Source organism: Rhinolophus ferrumequinum, chromosome 6 (assembly GCF_004115265.2).
Source record: "Rhinolophus ferrumequinum isolate MPI-CBG mRhiFer1 chromosome 6, mRhiFer1_v1.p, whole genome shotgun sequence".
NCBI lineage: Eukaryota > Metazoa > Chordata > Mammalia > Chiroptera > Rhinolophidae > Rhinolophus > Rhinolophus ferrumequinum.
Genome location: NC_046289.1, coordinates 81,082,888 through 81,104,666, shown reverse-complemented (window position 1 = coordinate 81,104,666; position 21,779 = coordinate 81,082,888). Strand labels below are relative to the sequence as shown.

Here is a 21,779-nt window from a genome sequence, read left to right as displayed (position 1 = left end):
GCTATAAATTTAGGTGAATCCATATCTAATTCTTACTTGGTTACTCATTTGTTTACTCTCCCCATTGTCCCTGGTCTCTTGGCGTCTTTACAAACTCTAGCAAGGCCCCCAATTCCTCTAGCATGTCTGGTCCTTCTCCTATTAAGGTGCTAGGAGTGCAGCGTGGAGAGTTTCGTACCTGCGGGTCCACTAATGCCACCGCATCACCTTCACTCACCATTATGATCTCCTAAGAGAAATTCCCCCAGAACAGAAGCCAACCACGTTGAAGCGATACATTCCAGCGAATATTTCATACAGAAATGGCTGTTTCTCTTCGTTACACCTCATAGTCAGTCTCTCATAAAATTTCAGAATTCCGAAGTTTCTTAGAGATCATCCCATTCAGTTTCTTTATTAATGTTTATATTTCAAAGCTGAGGCTTTGGGAGGTTAAGTTTCCAAGGTCACAATGTTACTTAGGGGCAGATTTAAGATTCTTATTCTAACTCTTTCTACTACTGTTGATGCAAACACCCTGGCTTCATAGGAAAAGTCATAATAATGATAAGGTTAGTATGTATGTAGCCTTTAGAGTTTACGGCGAGCCTTCGCTCTTTGTAATTTCATACAATAATCTATGCATTGGCAGGATGAATATAATTAACATTCCATTTAAAGACTGAGAGGTTTAAACAGTCAACTTTTAGTGACTTACTCAAGTTTTCATGACTAAAAAGTGTGGAATTGTGAATTGGGCCCAAAGTTCCTGCCTTCAAGTCCTATATTCTTGAATAAATTAACAACTTCGCTTGGGATCTCTGTCCTCATTGTAAAATAGGGATATAATAGGAGTGTCTGCATCAAAGAGGAATTTTTTTCTTCAGAATTAAATGTGACGATGTGTTAAGTGAATAAAGCTCTTAGCATTTTGCTTGACACATTATCAGTGGGCAACACATGCCAAGGTTTTGTTTTGGTTTCTTAAATTGCTGTCGTTCCAAAACACCCTACTCCTTACGTAAAGCCATTACTTTAGGCTGAAGGAGAAAGAAGATTTCACTAATGTCCTATTTAGTTGAAGTTAAACATAAAATACTGAGTGTATCCTCTTTGGAGTTTCATTGTTATAGAAATCATCGCTGTCAAAAAGTGGTTAGGTGCTATCATCGTTTTGATACAGCAAAACATTATTTAACCGTTTAGCCTTTCAATACCAAGAAAATAAAGAACTACTTTCATCGGAATGTTTAAAACTGCGAACAAAACCCCTGTATATTTCAGAGGCCCCAAACCAGATGCAGTGACAGGATGCAGCCTCACGGTGGCGGTAAATCATCACCGATACAGCCTCAAGACCCTGCGGAAACTCCGTGGAAACCAAATTGACGCAGGACCGAGACATTCCTAGCGTGTCAACCAGGAAGGAATTTGCTTTGGATCCCTGTGGTTCTTGTCTCCCAACATTGAGCAATGACCTTCACGTAACGTCTCAACAAATCTATTAGCAGTGTTAATTCATAGAGTATGCCTGGCTTGCAACGAATAAAATACACACACAAGATTATCAGCCTTTAAAAGAATTTGTATAGCCTTAGTTTTATTTATTTATTTTTTAATGTTACGTTGTTTTACAATTCTCAGCTTGGATTTGGCCACAGCGTTTGCATGTAAGATACCATTTATTCCCCCACTCCTTCATCGACTGTGCATCTTAATTTCATTTGTCCCTTGGAACCAATTATTAAATTCCTTACATCTCCAGCTTGAAATCTCAACTCGTGACCCCCTTCCTCCACTCTCTTATTTATTGATCTTTTTCTCCACTCTCTTATTTTAAAAAAAGCCACAACATTTTATCGATTTGTCCTTTACAACGTCCCCCACCTCTGTCTCTTTCTTTCCTCAGGGGGCTTCCAAAACCACAGTTCAGATCCTTTTTTCACTTGTGCAAGCTATTGCAATAACCTTCAAAAGGAGCCTTAGAGCCTTGGCTCCCAACCTTGACCACACATCAGAACTGCTTGGAAAGCTTTAAAAAACACTCACCTCTGGAGAGCCTGACTTAACTGGGTGGAGCGTGAGGCTGGCATTGTTTTCAAAGCTCCCCCGCCCCCCCCATGATTACGATCTGCAGCCACAACCCAGAACCACTTCCCCAGAGGTGTAATCCGCATACCACAGCCAGATTCACCTTCTCTGAACTACCAACTCTCAGGGGTCAAAGTTTTAAGGAGTTTCTCATCTTCCCAAAGATGACAACTTAGTGACTTGAAGGCCAAATCTACGTTATGGATGTATTTTATTTGGCCTGTTTTAAAATTGTTCAAACCAAACGTTAAAAAATTGGGAGATGGCACCTGAAACCCAGATTTCCTACATAAAAACAAACAAAAAGAAGCCAGATCTTGCTCCACAGGGCGCATGCTGCATGCACCATCACCTGGCGCAGAGTAGTGGCTGTCCTTTAGACGTGGCACTTACCCTCCAGTTGTTCGATCCCTATTATGCCCCACTTACACCTGGCTGTATGACTCATTTGTATTATCTGTCTGACCCTCTTAGAGTCATTTCAACTTGTAATTCCTAATCTAGGGGACAAAGTTCAAACTGAATGATACATACACCTATTTATTCGTGCATTCATTAGACAAGTATTTATTTGTTATCTGTGCTAAGCAAACACTTGAAATTCAAAACCCATCGTAGTTTGGCCCTATTCTTTCTTTCTAGCTTTATATTTCCCTTCCCTTCAACAAACTGTATCCTAATTAGCAGGTCTCCCTCCCAGTGTTTATAGTTTAGAGGCTCATTTCCCAAACTCCTTTGCTCATGTGACAAAGTCTGGGCCAAGAGAATAGGAACAGAAGTGACGTGCGTCACTTTCAAGTCATATCATATAGAAGAAAGCTGGGTGCTCTCCACTTTTGGTGAGCTGGAACAAAGACATAGTATTGGGGAGCCTTAGTATAAGAGCAACAGAGAGAAGGTACCTGGATTCCTAGATGGCCTCTATTTCCCTGGACTCCCTGTCTACCTCTTGTTATGTGTGAGAGGAAAATCTTTGATCTTACTGTATTTTGAGGTTTCATTGTTTATAAAGGTTTAGCCAATACTCCAAAAATACCCAGCATCTCTCCTTACTATTTCCTAAATATACCTTGAACAGTCTTGTCCTTAACCTTGGCTTATGCCAAAGCCTCTGTCCTCATCCTACCTCCTCATCTCTGCTGTCATCTAAATTCCAAGCTCAAACAGTCCCTCTTCTGTGATGCTTGGGCTAGCTACACTTGTTACTATCTCTCTCTGCTTTCCCGTTGTATGACTTTCTACTTGGTACCTAGCAAATATTATCTTACTTCATAAGCACAGAGCCTAGAATTATGTTGTCATATGTCTCTTAAGTTCTAATTCTAGAATCTAAAACAAAATTTTAGATCGTGCATAGTATAAATAAAGAAGAGTACTCAGAATTCCTGTAGCATGCTGCTGTTGTATCTCTTGTGGAATAATCATCTCGACTACCAACTCATGTTCAATGTCCGATCCTTTAGGAATCTTGAATCTTTCATTTTTAATTACAAAGCTGAGCCTGCTCAAATGTTTAAGAATCTGGCTTGTTCCTATATATTTAAACTAAATTCTGTTGTCTTTATTCTTCCATCTAAACAATTCCTCAACTCTCTGAATACACTAAGAAATGCACTGAAAAGATCAAGAGTTCAAGCTTGAATGGTGATGGAGACCCATCTCATAGTGTTCTCATATTTGGAATCGGAGATTCTCTAGAATGATATTAGAGGGAGAAAATATAAGATACTCTTGGCGGTGGCGGGGGGCGGGGGAGGAGTGGAGTTTAAAAGGAAAATAGGTGCCAGAAATTGAAAATTATATAGTCCATAAGAAAAGCAAAAAAGGGAATGGGAGAGAAAATACAAGAAAGGGAGCGAATTCAGAGACAAGAGGAAGACTAGCATTTGAAGGAAAAGGTGAGCATAAGGGAAAGGTACATACAGAATGAAATGCCAGTGAAGAACCATGGAATCTGATGACCTTAAAATGCTTCCTATCCGATAGGATGCTCTTAAGAGATCATTGTCAACGTCAAGAAGTAGACTACTACTTCACCAATACTAGGAAGACTGGTACATGGTTGGTATAAAAGAAACATCAAAGGCAGTTGAGAATTAAATTTATAGTACACCTTGATTATAAGTTACTCTGAAGTGAATAAAGAAAGAAACAACTGTCTTTCAATGGGACTTATTCAAATTACAAATCAAGTCAAGAATAGCCAGGACTTTTAAAAAAAGGAGTGACTCCCATGTCTTTGTTTGTTTGTTTGTTTGTTTTTTAAAGATAAATTCCAGAAGATGACTTGGCTTTAGCCTCGAAACTGTGTCCCTTCCTACAAGAAAGCCTGGGGTGAGATCTTTAAAACATGATAGCTGATCACACTGATACAAAAGAAAAATGAATTCAAAGACTTAAACCTAAGACATAAAACTTCTAGAAGAAAACACAGACAGAGGAAAAGCTTCATGACTTCAGACATGGCAGCGATTTCTTGGATATGACACCAAAAGCATGGGCAACAAAATCAAAAATAGACAAATGGGACTACATCATTCTACTTAAACATATCTGTGATTCAAAGGACCCAATAAACAGAGTGAAAAAGGCAACGTACAGAATGGGAGAAAATATTTGTGAATCATATATATAATAAGGGGTTAATATCCAGAATATATAAAGAACTCATATGACTCAACAACAAAAACTCAAATGACCCAATTATAAATGGGGCAAAGAATTTGAATAGACATTTCTCCAAAGACAATATACAAAAGGCCAATAAGCATATGAAAACATGCTCAGTATCACTAATCATCAGCAAAATGCAAATCAAAACCACAATGAGATACCACCTCACACCCATTACGATGGCTACTATCAAACACACACACACACACACACACACACACACACACACACACACACAAACCCAGAAAATAACAAATGTTGGCAAGGATATGGAGAAATTAGAACACTTGCATACTGTTGTTGGGATTGTAAAATGGAACAAACACTACAGAAAACAGTACAGAGTTTTCTCAAAAAATTAAAAATAGAACTATCATATGATCCAGCAATTCCACCTCTGTATATACACCCAAAAGAATTGAAAATGAGGTCTCGAAGAGAAATTTGCACACCCATATTCATTGCAGCAGTATTCACAATTGCCAAGAGGGGGAAGCAAGCCAAATATCCACCCACAGATGAGTGCATAAATAAAACGTGGTACATTCAAACAGTGGAATATTTTTCAGCCCTCAAAGAGGAAGGAAATCTTGTCATATGGTTAAACATGGATAAACCTTGAGGACATTATGCTAAGTGAAATAAGCCAGTCACAAAAAGACAAATACTATATGATTCTACTTATACGCGGCATCTAAAGTAGTCAAATTCATAGAAACAGAGAGTAGAATGGTTACCAGGGACTGGGGAAGAGAGGGAAAGGGCAGTTGTTTAATGGGTATGGTTTCAGATTTGTGAGATGAAAAGTTCTGGAGATCTGTTTCACAATGATGTGAATATAGTTAACACTACTAAACTGTATGCTGAAAAATGGTTAAGATGGCAAATTTTATGTTACATGTTTTTTACAATAACAATGAAAAAAGGAAAAGAAAAGACAGCTCAGGACAACACAATATTACTTTAATGACTGCCACCATCAGTGTGGTATCATTGATGTGTCAACATACGGCCAAAATGAGGGTGAAAGACAGGATGGGTCCTGTCTGGACCATTTTACCTCTGGAAAAAGAAATGCAGAAATCAGTGCCAAGTTAATCCTAGGACCATGCCTTTTCTGCATTCATGTTCTGGTGTTCCCGACTTTTCCCCAGCTCCACGTCTGGGCAGCAGCTGCCTTTGTACTCTTACCACAGACTTGAATGTAATTTTATATAGCCTCGTTACAGAGCAAGCAATTAGCTACATGTTTTCCCGAAAATAAGACCTAGCCAGACCATCAGCTCTAATGCATCTTTTAGAGCAAATATTAATATAAGACCCGGTCTTATATCATTTATATATAATGGTCTTATACCAATTATATAAATGATATAAGACCGGGTCTTATAGTAAAATAAGACCAGGTCTTATATTAATTTTTGCTCCAAAAGACGAATTAGAGCTGATGGTCTGACTAGGTCTTATTTTCGGGGAAAGACGGTAAGTATTTGCTGCACTGAATCCGAAATAACTTACGTGCAAGGACATCCTTAGCTGGCTCCAAAGAAGTTTTTAAAATCGGGTTAGAGATATCCCTGAGATAAAATGCTAACAACAGCTGGGCCACTGAACTGTAGCTGAGATGCCTGAATCTTGCACTTAAAGACAGTTATATCTCTGGGGAGAAAAGGGGTCAGCCATGCCATGCATCCATCAACTTGGGACCAATGAGTTCCACCTAACAGCGCCATGTCTTCCAGGATGAGTTTTGAGAACTTAGGGTGAGCAGGAAGCCCGGGATATGAGAAATGAAGCTGGCACTATATCTCAAAGGACAGATCTCCTGAAACGCTTCACTGAGGTGGCGCCACACAGCACTGTATCCTGCCAGCCGCCATTAGGAATCATCCAGGTGTTCATCTGGCATCAGTGATTATCCACCTCAGGGGCCAGCACATATTTTCTATAATGGACCAGGTAGTGAATATTTGGGGCTTTGCAAGCCATTGGTCTCTGTTACAACCACTCAACTCTGTCATTGCAGCAAAAAGCAGTCATAGGTGATGAGCACAGCTATGCCCCAGTAAAACATTATTTTAAAAATTAGGCATTTGGGCCAGATTTGGTCCATGAGCTATACTTTGCCAACGCCCACTACTTGTATCACATACATCCAGATATCATGCTGTTAATTTTTCATCATTCTGTTTGATTCCATCTGCTCCAGATACGTCCTGCTCTCCTTTCCCTTCATTACTTTTATTCTATTAATAGTTTTTAATTTTTTAATTACAGTTGACATACAATATTATATTAGTTTCAGGTGTACAACATAGTGATTAGACATTTATACAATTTATGAAATTCCCTGACTAGTCTAGTACCCACCTGGCACGATACATGGTTATTACCATATTATTGACTATATTCCCTGTGCTGTATTTCACATCCCCGTGACTGTTTTTATAACTGGCAATTTGTACATCTGAGTCCCTTTCCCTCTTTTACCCATCCTCCTAGCCCCATTTCATGTGGCTACTATAAGTTTGTTCTCTGTATCTATGAGTTTGTTTCTGTTTTGTTTGTTTGTTTTTTAGGTTCCATATATAAGTGACATCATATGGTATCTGTCTTTCTCTATCTGACTTAATTCACTTAACATAATACCCTCTAGGTCTATTCATGTTGTCACAAATGGCAAGCATTCATTCTTTTTTATCGCTGGGTAAAATCACTCTAACCACTTATTTATCCATTCATCTATCGATGGGCCCTGAGGCTGCTTCCATATCTTGATTATTGTAAATAACGTTGCAATGAACACGGGGGTGCATATGTATTTTTGAATCAGTGTATTGGGGTTTTGCGGGAGTAAAAACCCAGAAGTGGAATTGCTGGGTCATAGGGCAGTTCTATTTATTTTTTTGAATGCATCATAACACAATGGCTTGATTCAGTTTTTCACTTTCAATTTTAGGTCTTGAGAAGCTCTCGTAGGAGGTATGCACTCAGACCTGAGATGCTGATTACTTAATCCACACAAAAGGTTCAGAGGAAATCAGCCACTTTTGAGCAAAGTGTCCTCAACATCCACAGGGAAACTGGGAAAGGGACCACCATTTAAGAACTCACAGAGTTAACGGAGGCATTTTTATTTGTGGAGAAGGATAGTTTGCAACTGTTTTCCCGGGTTTTAAAATACTGCTTAATCAATACGTTTGCATTTGCTTGCATATGTGTAAAGACCTTCTTAAAGAATCGAAGAACTAAAAACAATGATCACCTAGAGAGAAGTGGGAACACAAGATGAAGAATAAGGATGAGACAGAGTTTTTACTGGATATTTTTAAACATATGTTTTTTAAACCACGTGAATACATTATCTACTCAAAGAAATTAATTTTCCTAACAAATAGGAAATATGCACTAAAAAGAAACCTTTCACATTCGCAAAACCAGCCTACTAAAGGAGACACACATATGAGGAGTGCAGAGTGGACGCAGCCGAAAAGGCACCTAACACACTCGTCACTAACGTGTGATCCCAGGGACTCTGCCAAAGCTCCAGAGCCGTCACTGTTAGTGGGCTTCTGCGTGCCTTCTGCCTTGTGGTCTGGGTGACCCAGAGAGAAGAGAGGGGAAAACCTAGGGAGCGATGAGAGTAGGAAACACACCCCTGCTCTTCTGGTAGAGGTGGAATCAGACGCAGGACGGATTCTTCAGTATTTTATAACTCTTGGTATCAAGCCAGAATCCATCTCACGGAGCTCCCCACGCCCCCTTTCTTGTCTCGGTGTATGCCACATTTATATACTCTTCTCAGCCACCTCCAGCTCTCTTGCTACTGCCTTCAAATAGGGTTTCCAGGCGGGAATTCCCGCCCGTTCTCAGGAATTTTTTTCGCTTTCCTGTTCCCGAATCCCGAGATATAAACCTGTATTCTGTTCTCCACGATGAATCGTTTCCACAAAGTGACAGCTAATACTACCAACCACCTGGGTTCAAGGAGCTGATTTTCCTGATTTTCTGACCAACTTTTCTCGGGATTCGGGAACGGAAAAGAGAAGAAAATTCCCAAGAATGGGTGGGAATTCCTGCCCAGAAACCCTAGCGATAAATAGGAAAAACGTCTAAGAGATACATTGTGAGTAGTACGTTTATTTTCTATTGTGGTTATTACGGGGTTCAAGGAGCCAATTTTCCTGATTTCCTGACCAACCTTTCTCAGTCTTCGGGAAGAGGAAAGTGAAAAAAAATCCTGAGAACTGGTGGGAATTCCCGCCTGGAATAAGCTTCAATAAATAAATAAGCTTTAATTTTTTTAAAAGAAATTGTTATTTGACTTTACTTTCATCTATCATCCTTTGTCTCATATACTGCTTTCACAACCCAATTCCTTGAGCTGTTAAGGAATGATTCTCTCTCACTCCTTAATCATCTATAGTATAACTTCTACTTCTACTTTTTCATTAAGTCCCTTTTTCTCTAAGGTCCTCATTGACTCTTTGAAACAAAGCTAAAGGCTGGATTTTTCCTTTGTCCTTATTCTTCTTGATCTCCCTTTTGCAAAGAACGGATTTAATATCCATCTTGCTAAACATCTCTTCTCCCTTCATTTACTTAACACCCAAGAATGCTCTCTGCCCCTTCCTGCTCCCCACAGCTGGGCCTCTTCCTAATTCCTGCCTCATAACTGATCTACAAATTGAAATGCATTTGTCACCCTTCTTGACTTCTCCATCCATCCTCATTCTCTCAGGGAATTTGTCTCTTCTGAAGACTTTATCTAGTGGGAAGAGCAAAGGCGATGGGGCTTGAAGTCTGGCTCTCTGACTTATTAGCTGTGCAGCTTAGGAAATTTCATCTCTCTGAACACAGTTTCCTCTGCCCTAAAATCGAGATGCATTCATTCATTCATTCATCTTGATTGAGCATCTACTATGTACCAGGTACTATTCTAGGTACATGAGATTCATTAGCAAACTAAACAGATAAATATCCCTGCCCTCATGGAGCTACCATTCTAGCAGGGGAGACAAATAAAAAATAATCAACATACCAAATATGAGAATTATATAAAATGACAGACTATGCTGAGAGCTGTAGGAAAAAAAGGAAAATTAGATTACACCTTTTAAAAGGTGGTCAAGGTAGTCTTCCCTGAGAAGTGGATATGAGCAAAAACCCAGGAGAGGTGAAGGAATTAAAAATGAAGGCACCTTTTGAAGAGGACACAGGCAGAGGGGACTGATAAGATCCTACGGGGTCGGGGTTGGGGGGGACATGCTCTGCTTGTTCCGCAAGCCACAAGAGGCCGGGCAGTCACTTAGTAGCCACCTGGATTACCAGAGCGACCGTCTCAGTTTCAGTGTCACAGGGCTTGTGTTCAAGTCACCCTCATGTTACTTAACAATGGCCCCAAAGCACAAGAGGAGTGATGCTGGCAATTCGGATACACCAAAGAGAAGCCGTAAAGTGCTTCCTTTAAGTGAAAAGGTGAACGTTTTCAACATAATTCATAAAAGAGAAAAAAAAAGTCAGTTGCTCGGGTTGCTAAGATCTACAGCACAAATGAATCTTCTATCCATGAAATTGTGAAGAAAGAAAAAAGAAATTCGTGATGGTTTTGCTGTCCCACCTCAAACTGAAAAAATTAGGTCCACAATGCGTGCAAAGTGCTTAATTAAGATGGAAAAGGCATTTAATTTGTGGGTGGAAGAGATGAACAGAAGACACATTCCGGGTGACGGCAGCGTGTGGCCCCAGAGAGCATCCAGTCTAGACGAAGTCTTCAGCAAGGGATTCCTCAAAACAAGTGACACCAGCCATTTACCACAAGTAAGGATTGATTACAATCACAGTATTTTGAGAGAGAGAGACCACACTCACATACTCTTTGGTTCAGTATACTCTTATAGTTGTTCTATTTTATTAGTTATTGTTATTAGTCTCTGACTGTGTTTAATTTATACATTACACTTTACCGTAGTTATGTATGTATAGGAAAAAGCATAGTATATGGGTTCGGTACCATCCGCAGTGCCATGTGTCCTTTGGGGATGTTGGAAGGTATCCCCTGTGGATAAGGGGGGAGTACTATATACTTTTATCCAGTGTCTTACATCACATCTTATCTAACGGAGTTCAGTCCTGAGAATTTTGATGTCTGTTCTCAAATCTAATAATTCATTCTAAAAGTACAAATTTACCCAAAATATCAACTCCTCATCTCAGAGCCCATGGATGGTACAGAGTATAGGTAGCATGGTTATTAGCCAGAGGCCTCAAAGACGAGGAAGACGGAAGAAAAACAAAGATTCCCCTAATTAGACACATCTATCTGGTCTATTTCCACAGGAAGTTAACATCAGAGGTGTGGAGGCTATCCTCGGGTTAGAACTAAAAGCACTGAGGGTAACTGGAATGTTCCATTCACATATTCCTGAGGTACTGGTGTGTGCACAGCTACTGTTCTACTTTATTTTGTATTCCAGCCAAGGAGGTCCACCACTTATCTGGAGCCATGTTAGGCTTGAGCAATATCAACAGAGAATTCTATATCCCATAGGGGCACATCAAGCGAATGCACTAACCAGGGCAGTTCCTAACGATACACACTCTGTCACAATACAGTGATCGTTGTGCTTTTTCTTTTCTTTCTTTGGAGAATCAGTTAGGTTTACCAAAAATACCAACACATTTTATAATGGGGAGGAGGGGGATGGAACTTTTCCCAGCATTACTTCCAAAAATCATGTAAGATAAGAAAATCAGCTTACCTCTATTTTGTCCCATATGGCTTCATAGTTGTCTTGATGCTGAATATCTTGCATCAGTTTCTGAATTAAAGCAGATTTCGTGGTGGAATGGCTCTCATTTTTCTCAGAGGAAGCTCTCTCTGACTTCAGGTCAATGTATTTTTTCACACCAGAGAGAGGCATACACAGCTCCTCGTCAGAAAGTATGTCACTCAGGGGCCCAGATTCAATGCTTTCCCCCAGCGAAGAGGCTATGTCACTGGATGAGCTTGGTGACACCCTGCCGAGCCTCGTATGCTTCTTCTTGACATGGTACGTTGGGTAGATCTCAGAATCTGAATTCATTTCAGACAGTTCCCAGTCATCAATATTCTGAATCATTTCTGCTCTGGGTTTCTGAGGCAGAAGCTTTGTCAAGTTTTCCAACTTCAAAGCTAGTATTTCTGTCTGCTTCAGGTGAGAGGGCAGTGCCAGGTATTCATCGGAGCCATACCAGGCCTCCACAACCTGACCATTCCTGGTGACATGACTTGGAGAGGAGGAGTAACTTTTTTGGCTTTTGTGTTTTAAAAGAAGGGGTCCCGGGGACATAATATTGTCTGAGCCAGCAGTGGATTCACTGCTTTGAGTACAAGGTAGCGAACTGGATGTTTCTGACTGCACGGGGAATCTGGCCTTGCAACTTCTCTGATTACACGGCTCAAGTGAGGATGTGGAAGCAGAATCTGTGTCTGGCCCCTCTACGGCCTTGGAAGTGCAAGGAAGAATTCCATTGGGCACTGCTGAGCTGCTCGTGTTTTCAGTCTGTTTGCCTGAACCAGTCCCCCGTTCAGGTGGTCGGCACAGAGGCACCTCTTCTAGGGTCTTATGTGGCTTTTTAAGTCGAGGTTTCTCTTTATGGCAGTCGTTAAGCCTTCCCAGGCTGGAGGAGATTTCTTTAATGTGACTTTTGACTGTGTTTTCAAGATTCCCAACCCCCATCTTGTGCAAACACTCATAGGACTGGCTGGCAGCGGAAGGGCTGCTGGGGTAGGAAGACTGTAACACCAGGCAAAGCTTGGATCTGTCAGGAGGCTCCACCAGTGAGGGAGTGCTTCTGCTCATCTCAGGCTTGAGGTCCACCATCTGCTTCTTCCCATCAGCGCCTTTCAGATTATTCTTGAAAGTTTCCTCTTTAAGGAAAAGCCCTCTTTTTGGCAATGTGGGCTGTGTGGGAGAGTCCTCGTTATAATTAAAGCAATCTCGGATGGACCGCTTCGGGGTTGCATTTTCATAAGGAAGAGGCTGTTGGTTCTTGGCTCCAAGTTGGGGGGAGGAATTGGACTCTTGCTTCACAGTCTCGGAAGAAGACTGAACAGCAACTGGCAGAGCTTCCACTGAAGACGACGTCCCCTGCGTGAAGCCTGGTTGCTCCTCGACTGTGCAAACATTGTTTTCCTCACATCCACCTTTGTCATCTGCTGAAAGAGACATTTGAGATGCCTCTTCACTAACTGCTTCACTGCAGTTGGAAGGGATGGGGTCAGCAGCCACCGTAAGTAACCCAACACTTCGGATAAGCTCAGGGAACTCCTTTTCCATCTCACTGTAGCTCCAAGAGTCAAAGGGCTTGGTTTTGACCTGGCTAGAGGTCACGTCACCCAGTCCACCGAGTAAATCCTCACTTGGACTGTAGTCAGACAGTTCGAAAGCAGTAATACCACAATCCAGAGACAAGTAGTTTTGAGAGCATTTGATAGTTAACTGTCCTGAGTCATCCACTTCCGTTAGAGAATCGAGCCGGCCCTGAAACACACAAGGGCAATGGTTTCAGTAAATGGAACATCAATTACACTCAACTGCCATTCAAATGAAACCTCAGTAGAAGCCGCTATAAAGGTAAAAAAATGCATCAGTCTCAGTTGCTTCCGGTTTGACATACAGAATAGCATATTATTAATCAATTGCCATAGGGCTTTATATAGTATCCTGTTCTTAAATATTTAAGGATTTTTCTTTAATCTGGAGAATAAAGCCGTTATAGGAATGTCAAGGTCAAGCCAAAAATATCTTCTTGCCTTAATGCTTTATCTTAAAATAGTATATTGTTCATTTAATAAGCATTTCTTAGGTGATGCTTTAATAATAAAATTTCTGGGAGCAAAGTAATTTAAGAGTAAACTCTCCATGAATGTCCCTTTTGCTTACTGCTGTCACTCCTTCACCTATCACAGTGGCTAATTCATAGTAGGGGCTCAATAAATATGTTTAAACTGGAGTAGTGAACTGTACTGAGTCTATCATGTTAAGTACATATCCACAAATCACGGGACGGTAAACTCCTGAATTTGTATACATCAAAACCGTTCAAAACCAACTTCCTTTTGTCCCCATTCTTTTTAGAGGTTCACACAGGAAATCCTGGAGAAAATTCATGAGCATCAAAATGTTATCATCTTAGCTCCCATTCACTCCCTATGCGTGCATTTCTCTCCCCATCCCCACCCACTCACCCCCACGCCCCCCGGTTCCCATCGGTGTGTGTTAGACACCAAGTGCCCACCTCCCTTGTTATTTATAATTCCAGGTAGGCGCATTTGAACCTCTGCTTTGCTGAAAAATAGTATTACAAGGGTTTTTAATTTTCTGACCTTTAACTATGTGATTAAGGATTTTTGTCTCATTCCTAAGGCAGTTTCTGACATCACACAACATATGGGGAGATTTTTGATTGGTGATTTGTTCGGGACAGAAGTGTCCCTGGAATCCTATTGTGCTTGTAAGGCTTTAGGACAGCCTGGTGTAACCTAGCCCTCTAAGAGATAAAGGAAGGAAACTAAAACATTCCATTCCCAGACTTCTGTTCTCCTGGAGGAGGAAAGGGGTGACCAAACTGAAGCTGGATTTCATGGAGCTGCTGGACCCTGTGTCCTTTCAACCAGGTTATTCTAAGATCCCGCCTCTCCAGGACCTGACATGAGATATTTCGTTCATTTGTTTGTTTTGTTTTTAGAAGGTTCTCTTCCTTTAGACCTTTACCTTGTCTTTGTCTCCTACTCCCTTCATTCTTACTCCAAACATCCAGATTAATAACAAGGATGAAAAGCCTCATTTCACAGTTCTAAGCCCCTCATCTAAGTTTCCTCATCTATAAATAGGGATGATCGATTACTACTTTTTCATTTAATCCTCTCCAAAACTTTCTTCTGGGGTGGGGTCTGTACTATTGTCCCTGTGTTACACAAGCAGCACTTGAGCCAAAAGAAGGTGATTAACTAGCAAATGGCCTCTCACATAAGGGCCAACCTAGGCTTAAACGGAGGCCATCTGACCCACAGTCAACACTGACCTCTGCACCGAAGTTGTCTCTAGTTCATTGCATATTATTTTAAACTGACATCCTCCCTCCTCCAGTTTTTTCTCCAATTGCCATCAGAGTAACCTTTGCAAATCTGTTACTATTAATTCTCTGCTTAAAGTCCTTTAATAGCCTCCTCCTGCTTGGTTAAAAACCCAAACCCTCCCAAGGAAAAACATGAAGAGGCTTCTCTCAAGCTGCTCTCCATTCCCCTTTCTGGCTGTGAGTGTCCTCCTTTCAGTTTTTAAACACACTGTGTTCCTCCTGCCTCAGGGCCTTTATTTCCTCTATCAGGAAAGTTTCCCCCCTTAACTATGGACTCTTGCCCCTCAAACCTCAGATCAAGTTTCACTTCTTCAAAGTTCCAAATCCCCACCTAAGTTACAACATTTTCTTATAAGCTATATTTCTTGTAAAACTATATTGTTTTTCCTTTAAGCATTTATCTCAATCTTTAAGTAAATATTATTGTAATTATTTGGCTAACTTGTTTCTCCCACTAGTTGGCATGCACATAGCAAATAGGTGATTCACCAGGATGCCTGCAACACTTAGCACAGTGACCTAAGCTCTCAAAGACACATCTGTTGAATAAACAAAGGAATAATGACATTTTAGAATGTAGCTCTATGCCTTCTTGTAAGTTCATCTTCTGATTACGTAGTTTTAGTTGACTCCAGTGATTAAAAGCCTCAAGCTTCAGAGTCAAATTCTAGTTCTAGCACCAATTAGCCACGTGACCATGACTCAGTAGTTTGAGGTCACTAAGCCCTATTTCTTTAATCTGTCAAAAGGAAATGATAAGCCATGCTGTAGGCCTGTTCTGAGGCATAAAGGAGATAATATATGTAAGACTCTGGTACGTGGATAGGTGCTCAACGAATGTTCACTTAATGATATTATTTTTACTATTCAAGGATATTTAGGGAGAAATTTTAATCAAAATGAGAGGTATCCCTATGCTATACTATACTGTACAAAGTGAGAAAATAATATTAACTGCCAAAGTGATCTAAATGGAATTGTGTGGCTTTTATGTTTCGTACTTAGATGAGGCTTTTTAAATAATAAAGTAAGAAGACAAAAATACCAAGGAATGAGCCAGCCAAATAACAGTCATACTTTATACAATTTTTAAGAGAGTAAAGGTGGAAATTCCAATTTAAAAGCAGGTTGTATTTTTTAAAAAAAAAAAAACCTTTTTTTTTTTTTTTTTAAATTTTGTCATTTAGTCCTCAGAACTTACTCCTTTACAAAAACAGTATTATAAGGGATGGTTAAGTTCGAAAGCTGTCCCATAAGTTGGTACTTACATTACTAACTAGTTGAAATTTGCATTATTTTCTATCATATTTATCATAAAGGCACAGAACTACAGCTACCTGAGTGGTGTTAAAGAGGCATTAAGGAAAAGTGTTTCTATAATGGGTAGAGAAAAAGAAATTTGAGACCGGGGATACCATCTTGCTCAAAACTAACAGGCACTCGATAAATGATGTTTAGCTGAATCTACAGCACGTGACTACATCTCAGATAAGGTCTGGCTGCCTCCTCCTAAGTCTTCCCCTGAAGATCCCTTCCCTAGCCAGTCCTTTGTTTGGAAAAGTAAATATCATCCTCAAAAACACTTAATGTTCCAAAGGGAACTTTCTCCCATCCTGTTCCCAACCAGGCCAAATATTTCTGTGCATGCTAATTATTACTCCAGGGTAACTATTTTTAGTTCATACTGCATTTTTTGATGTGAAAAAAAAAAAATCCCATCCTGAAAAACAAAAAAAAAACAGCACATGGCATATCCATTTCATACCCGAAAGACCAAGTGACAAGCATCTACCCAAATATTTTTTTTAAAAACCCAGTTGGTTATTAAAAAGCATTCTTCAAAAGTATTTTTACAGATGTCACCATGCAGAGGCAATTTTTAAAAAAGAAAGTTCTTCTCAGAGTGAATGAATAATGACTTTTATTTCTTAAAATATTGCTTAGTAATATTAATATATTTAGTCCCATTGCTTTCTTCTGGACTGATGTCCCAGATAGTTTTCTAATGCATGTAAGTAATAAAGCCTCAGGGGGTAGGTTACTTCTTCATCAATGTTTGCTACTGTGCTAATATTATTAATAGTTATTACTACCTGTGTGACTTTACCTCTCTTAACCTCAGTCCTGGTATCTGTAAGATGGATACAATATAATCCTCTGTAAAATAAGGATAACAGCACTTGCCCCGCCCATCTCCTAAAACTGTTTGAGGAGCTAACAAAACTTTGAAGGTGATTCCTAACATGTGTTATTCTTCTTTAAATGCCTAGTGCCTTCTACATAGTTAGAAAGCAATAAATATTTAGGAAAGGTAGAAAGAAAAGCGGGAGAGAAAGGAGGGAAGGAGGAAGAGAGAAAGGGAAGAAAGAATTATTATTACAACCGAGATCAGTTAAGAGCTGGTTTTGTTTTATCTAATTATCCTAGATTTATGTCCTTATTTACCTACAAAGCATTCACTTAGCCTCTCTTAAATTCAGTTTTTTCCATCTATAAACTTGAATCATTTTTAATATCCCTTATCCTCCTAAATAAATAAAACAATAAATATACTACAGTATCTGAAATACAGAAAATTACAGCATTACACGTTTTTTACATAATGTCGAACTCTGCCCTAAAGTGTTTTTATTTGCTCAGTTGGTTTTGTTTTAGTAAGGTGTTTGCCAATTTGCTTATAAGATATGGTCTTATATTTAAATAAAAAGAATATTTAAATAAAAGAATAAAACCCATACATTTTGTTTTTGCAAGAACAGGAAGAGAGAGAAAAGTTGCCACTTTCTCAACTTTCAAAGTTATTCTTTAGGGTGGCTCGGAAACTCAACTAACCTCCGAAAAGAGAAAAATGAACTCACCTTTATTGGAAGGACTTCTACTATTCTAGTTTACCAGCGTGTTTTATGCTATTTCCCTCGTCAGTCTACAAATCTTCCACAGCTGAATTTATTCTGATAAAGCCAAAGAACTTTATCTTAATTTCCTTCCTGTTTTCTAAAATTCCAGAAACAAATAAAACTAAGCAGTCTTGGAAAGGTTCTCATGGAGTCCCAGTAGGAACACAAAAAAAAATAGGTCCGGAAGCCATCGCTTCAAGAAGGACGGTAATGGAAACAGAACTTCAATTCATAGGAAAATATCCACAAAGCAGACGGCTAAGATTCCACTCTCCCCAATACCCCTCATTCAACACATTGTTGCATCTTTATGACAAGACTAATAACGTGACTTCAAACATGAAAACGCATGAAATTGCTTCCAGTCAAATCAGTAGATAATTGTTGAGCTCACCTAATGGATACTACTGCGAGAACTCTAATGGATACGACTTAATAAAAACTCCAACATAGCTATGAAAACAGTGGCCAGGACCAATAACTTAGCTTCGGCGGCTTTTCATTATTTCTTGGGCTTCCACTTCATGAATGATACTAATTCAAATAAGTGCATGATGAACATATTCCACCAAACAATAACAGTGATAACAATAAACCCTAGAGCACTTCTATATCCCCAGCTCTACAACAAAGAGTTGGTGATGAGGAAATGCTTATTGAATGAATGAATAAATATGTAAAAATCAACTGGTTTGACTCAGTGATTTCTAATGCCCCCCTCTAGTAGCAGAAAGTGGACTGATCGGATGACTGGTCAATACAGGACTTCGGGCAGAGCCAGCAGAACACATGGGAAGAACAAAAAAAGAATGTACAGACTGGGGATGCCAGGTAGACCTCTAAAGAAAGATCTCTTCAGAGTTTAGACAAACCTTCTCTGTCTCTGATCTCCACCTCATTATCATACACCTCATGGATACTGGATTCAGGGCAAAGTTGGCCAGTTTGGGGTTCCTTGTAGTCTCTCATAATTGCAAGAATTCCAACCAAGGACCCTCAAGGAATCCTACCTGGGAGGGATGGCATCCGGGGACTGACATTCATATTCATCTTATGATTAAACAAGGACTCTGCCAAAGTCTGTATTACCTCCCTCACTGCCACTATCACAGGGAAAGCTAAATGCAAACAAAGACCATGACTTAATGTTAGAAGCGAGCCTAGTATGTTTCGATTCCCATAACCTTCCAGGGCCTGCAGGAAATTTGCCACAGCAAGAGCTTCATTGATATGAAAACAATAATCAACAAGTATTAAATCACTTATGAGAATAGGCACAGATTTGTGTTGTTAATAATGTTGGACCCACTGAAACATTAATACATTAATAAATTAATACATTATGCAATGCTCATTATAAGGTCTTTTAATCTTATATATTTATGTAAGTGACTTATAAACTTGTATATATATATTTTTTCACAAAACCCACAGTGGGGCACTAAACTGGGTGTCAAGAGCTAAGGGACTATACTCATACACACACACTCTATGTATCTACATGTGGTATACATGTATGTATATATCTACCTACTTTATCTATGTCCACATACAGGCACACGCACACACACATACACACAGCACCTGCTTAGCTAGCACACTACTTCGTTCTATAAATGTATGTCCGTTTTATTTGGGAATAGGAGAGTTCCTTTGGATTTCAATTTACAGTGGTCATTCTTAAGCCATGTATCAAGAGCAGTAACAACAAATTCTTTAAACTGCACTTAGTATGGGTACTAAAATGTAAATATATATGTTATGCAAAATTCTAAAGTCTATTTGGCTCACTACATCCACATTGATTTTTCTAAAGCATAAATCGAACCATGTCAATTCCCTGAACTCTTCTGCTCTCCTCAGAATAAAGTCCAGTTTTCTTAATACAGCTTTCTAATATGGCTTTGCATCTTCATGATCTGACCTCTGCTTACCTATTAGTTCAAATCCTACTTCCTGGTTCCTTGAACTTTTTGCTCCAGTCCTATCTGCAGCTCTTTGAACCTGTCGTTTTCTGTCTTACCTCTGGACCTTTGAATATGCCATTTCCTCTGACTAGGATATTTTCTCCCTCCATTCACCAGTCTCATCCTGCTTTTCCTTTAGGAGCAGGTTAGACTCACTTCTTCTGGAAAGGCTTCCTGTCTAACCCAGGTGTCCCTTCTCTGTCCTCCAGTGACATCATAGACTTATCATAGTCTGGCCTAAATGTCTGTCCACTTGCCTACACCCCCCACTAGACTCTAAACTGCTTGAGGGCAAAGACCATTTTTTGATCACTATTATATTCTTAGCACCTAGTGCCTAGCACATAGTAAGTGCTCAATAAATATTTATAAATGAATCGGGGAACAGGGAGCCAGGTGAGTGCCAACTATGGATGGTATCTGTGCAAACTATCAAGTATGAGTTAACGCTAGTCTAACGCTTCATTCACATTACAAGTGCCCTAGCCTCTGGTCACTATACCTGAATTCAAAGCCCAGCTCATGACCTGCTTATGTACCTGCAAAGAATTCGTATCCCACCTCTATGAACTGAAAACATTCTCCAATGGTCACACTTGACAATGCATTATTTGGCTTCAAAACAAATACCCACCTCCTTTGTCTCTTCGGAGAAAGCTTGCAGAATGTCCGTCTGCCTGGTGTAGTTGCCATTGGCGTCCTGCAGACCCTGTAGAATGCGCTCCCGCAGAACCAGCACCGAGACTCGGAGCTGGTGCCAGAGGAGCTGCACCGCGTGGATGTCCACAATCACGTTGACAGAGTAGGACAGCAGCTTCAGGGAGAATTCAGTCTCAAGGAGGGCATGGATTTGCTCAACGTGATCGGAAATATCTTCGCAAATGTCCTGCAGTTAAAAAAAAAAAAAGACAAAAGCAAAAATATGACTACTATGCCTTATGCTAGGGAGCCGGCAGTAAAGAAAGGTCCATTTTACCTGGCACCAATCATCAGGGCCAACAGGTGAGGGAAGCACCTGTTAGTTTTGGTTCAGAAATACAGTGGAAGGCCGTATTCCTGGGCACTGGGCTTTTGGTGCATACAGGCAAGTTGATCATTTTCTAAACTACAACTATTCTCTTTGCTAGTGGTGAGCTCCACCGAGCATGCACTATTTCAGGACAGAAGCATCGTCCAGACACCTAGCGTAAAGAAAGATTGGCAGGCATGTGTGTTTCACAGGAACTCCCAGCCACTCTCAATGAACCACGGGGTCTTCGATGGAAGGAACAATTGTCATATTCCTACAGGGACACAATTTAATCCTGAAATTCGTAATGGATATCTAAATTTCAGTCCACACGTTGTAAGCAGAATCACTCTTAAGAAGGAAAGCCAGAGAAAACCGAAGGATGAAGAAAGACAAAATACAGTTTTCTTTGTTTTGTTTTGTTTTTAAGATCTGGACAAGTCAAACAGAAACATTACTAAATGAAAGTTTCAATCTCCCACACACATGCTATTAAGTAGGCAGATTTGGTATCTGATGTCGCTTGTCCTTACAAGTTCCCAAATTGCCACTGAGCTGTCAGAAGCCAGCAATATGAAATGGATAGTGTTTACTTGAGCAGTTCAAGGCCATTGAGCACCAAAATGATGTAGATGTCAGCCAAAAGTGCTCAGTTATGCATTTTTACTGATTTTTTTTAAATGGGGCTTCTATTTATGCTTTTTGGTAAGGCCAACAGTTTTAAGAGAGCATTTGAGTTCTGAGTCCTATCATGAGAATCAAAACAGTCCTTCTATGCTGGAAAATTACTTGCTTTTAAAGAAAAACTGAAACATAACTTGTATTTAACGATATGTAAAAAAAGGCCAGAAAAAAGTATCTATGGACGAATGATGGAAAGTTGTTCTGAATTTTAAATCATAATGATTGTACAACTCCAATAAATGCTCTAATATTAGTTCTTGAACCCCAAGAACCAACTGGTGATAGTGATACAGATTGGTGATAATAACTTGAAACAGATTAAAAGTTTAAACTAAATGGACTTTGGAGTCCTCATCA

General features: G+C 39.8%; 1 protein-coding gene across 6 annotated transcripts in view; it reads right to left on the bottom strand.

Moving 5' to 3' along the window:
- The window catches only part of AKAP6 (A-kinase anchoring protein 6), a 453,949-nt gene that overhangs the window by 240,371 nt on the left and 191,799 nt on the right, over positions 1–21,779 (bottom strand). For all 6 annotated transcript variants that reach the window (XM_033108067.1, XM_033108066.1, XM_033108071.1 and 3 more), the window contains 2 exons: positions 20,364–20,615; positions 11,505–13,268 (listed from right to left, as the gene is read on the bottom strand). In XM_033108067.1, the coding sequence (XP_032963958.1) occupies positions 11,505–13,268; positions 20,364–20,615 (2,016 nt within the window). The remainder of the gene's footprint in view (positions 1–11,504; positions 13,269–20,363; positions 20,616–21,779) is intronic.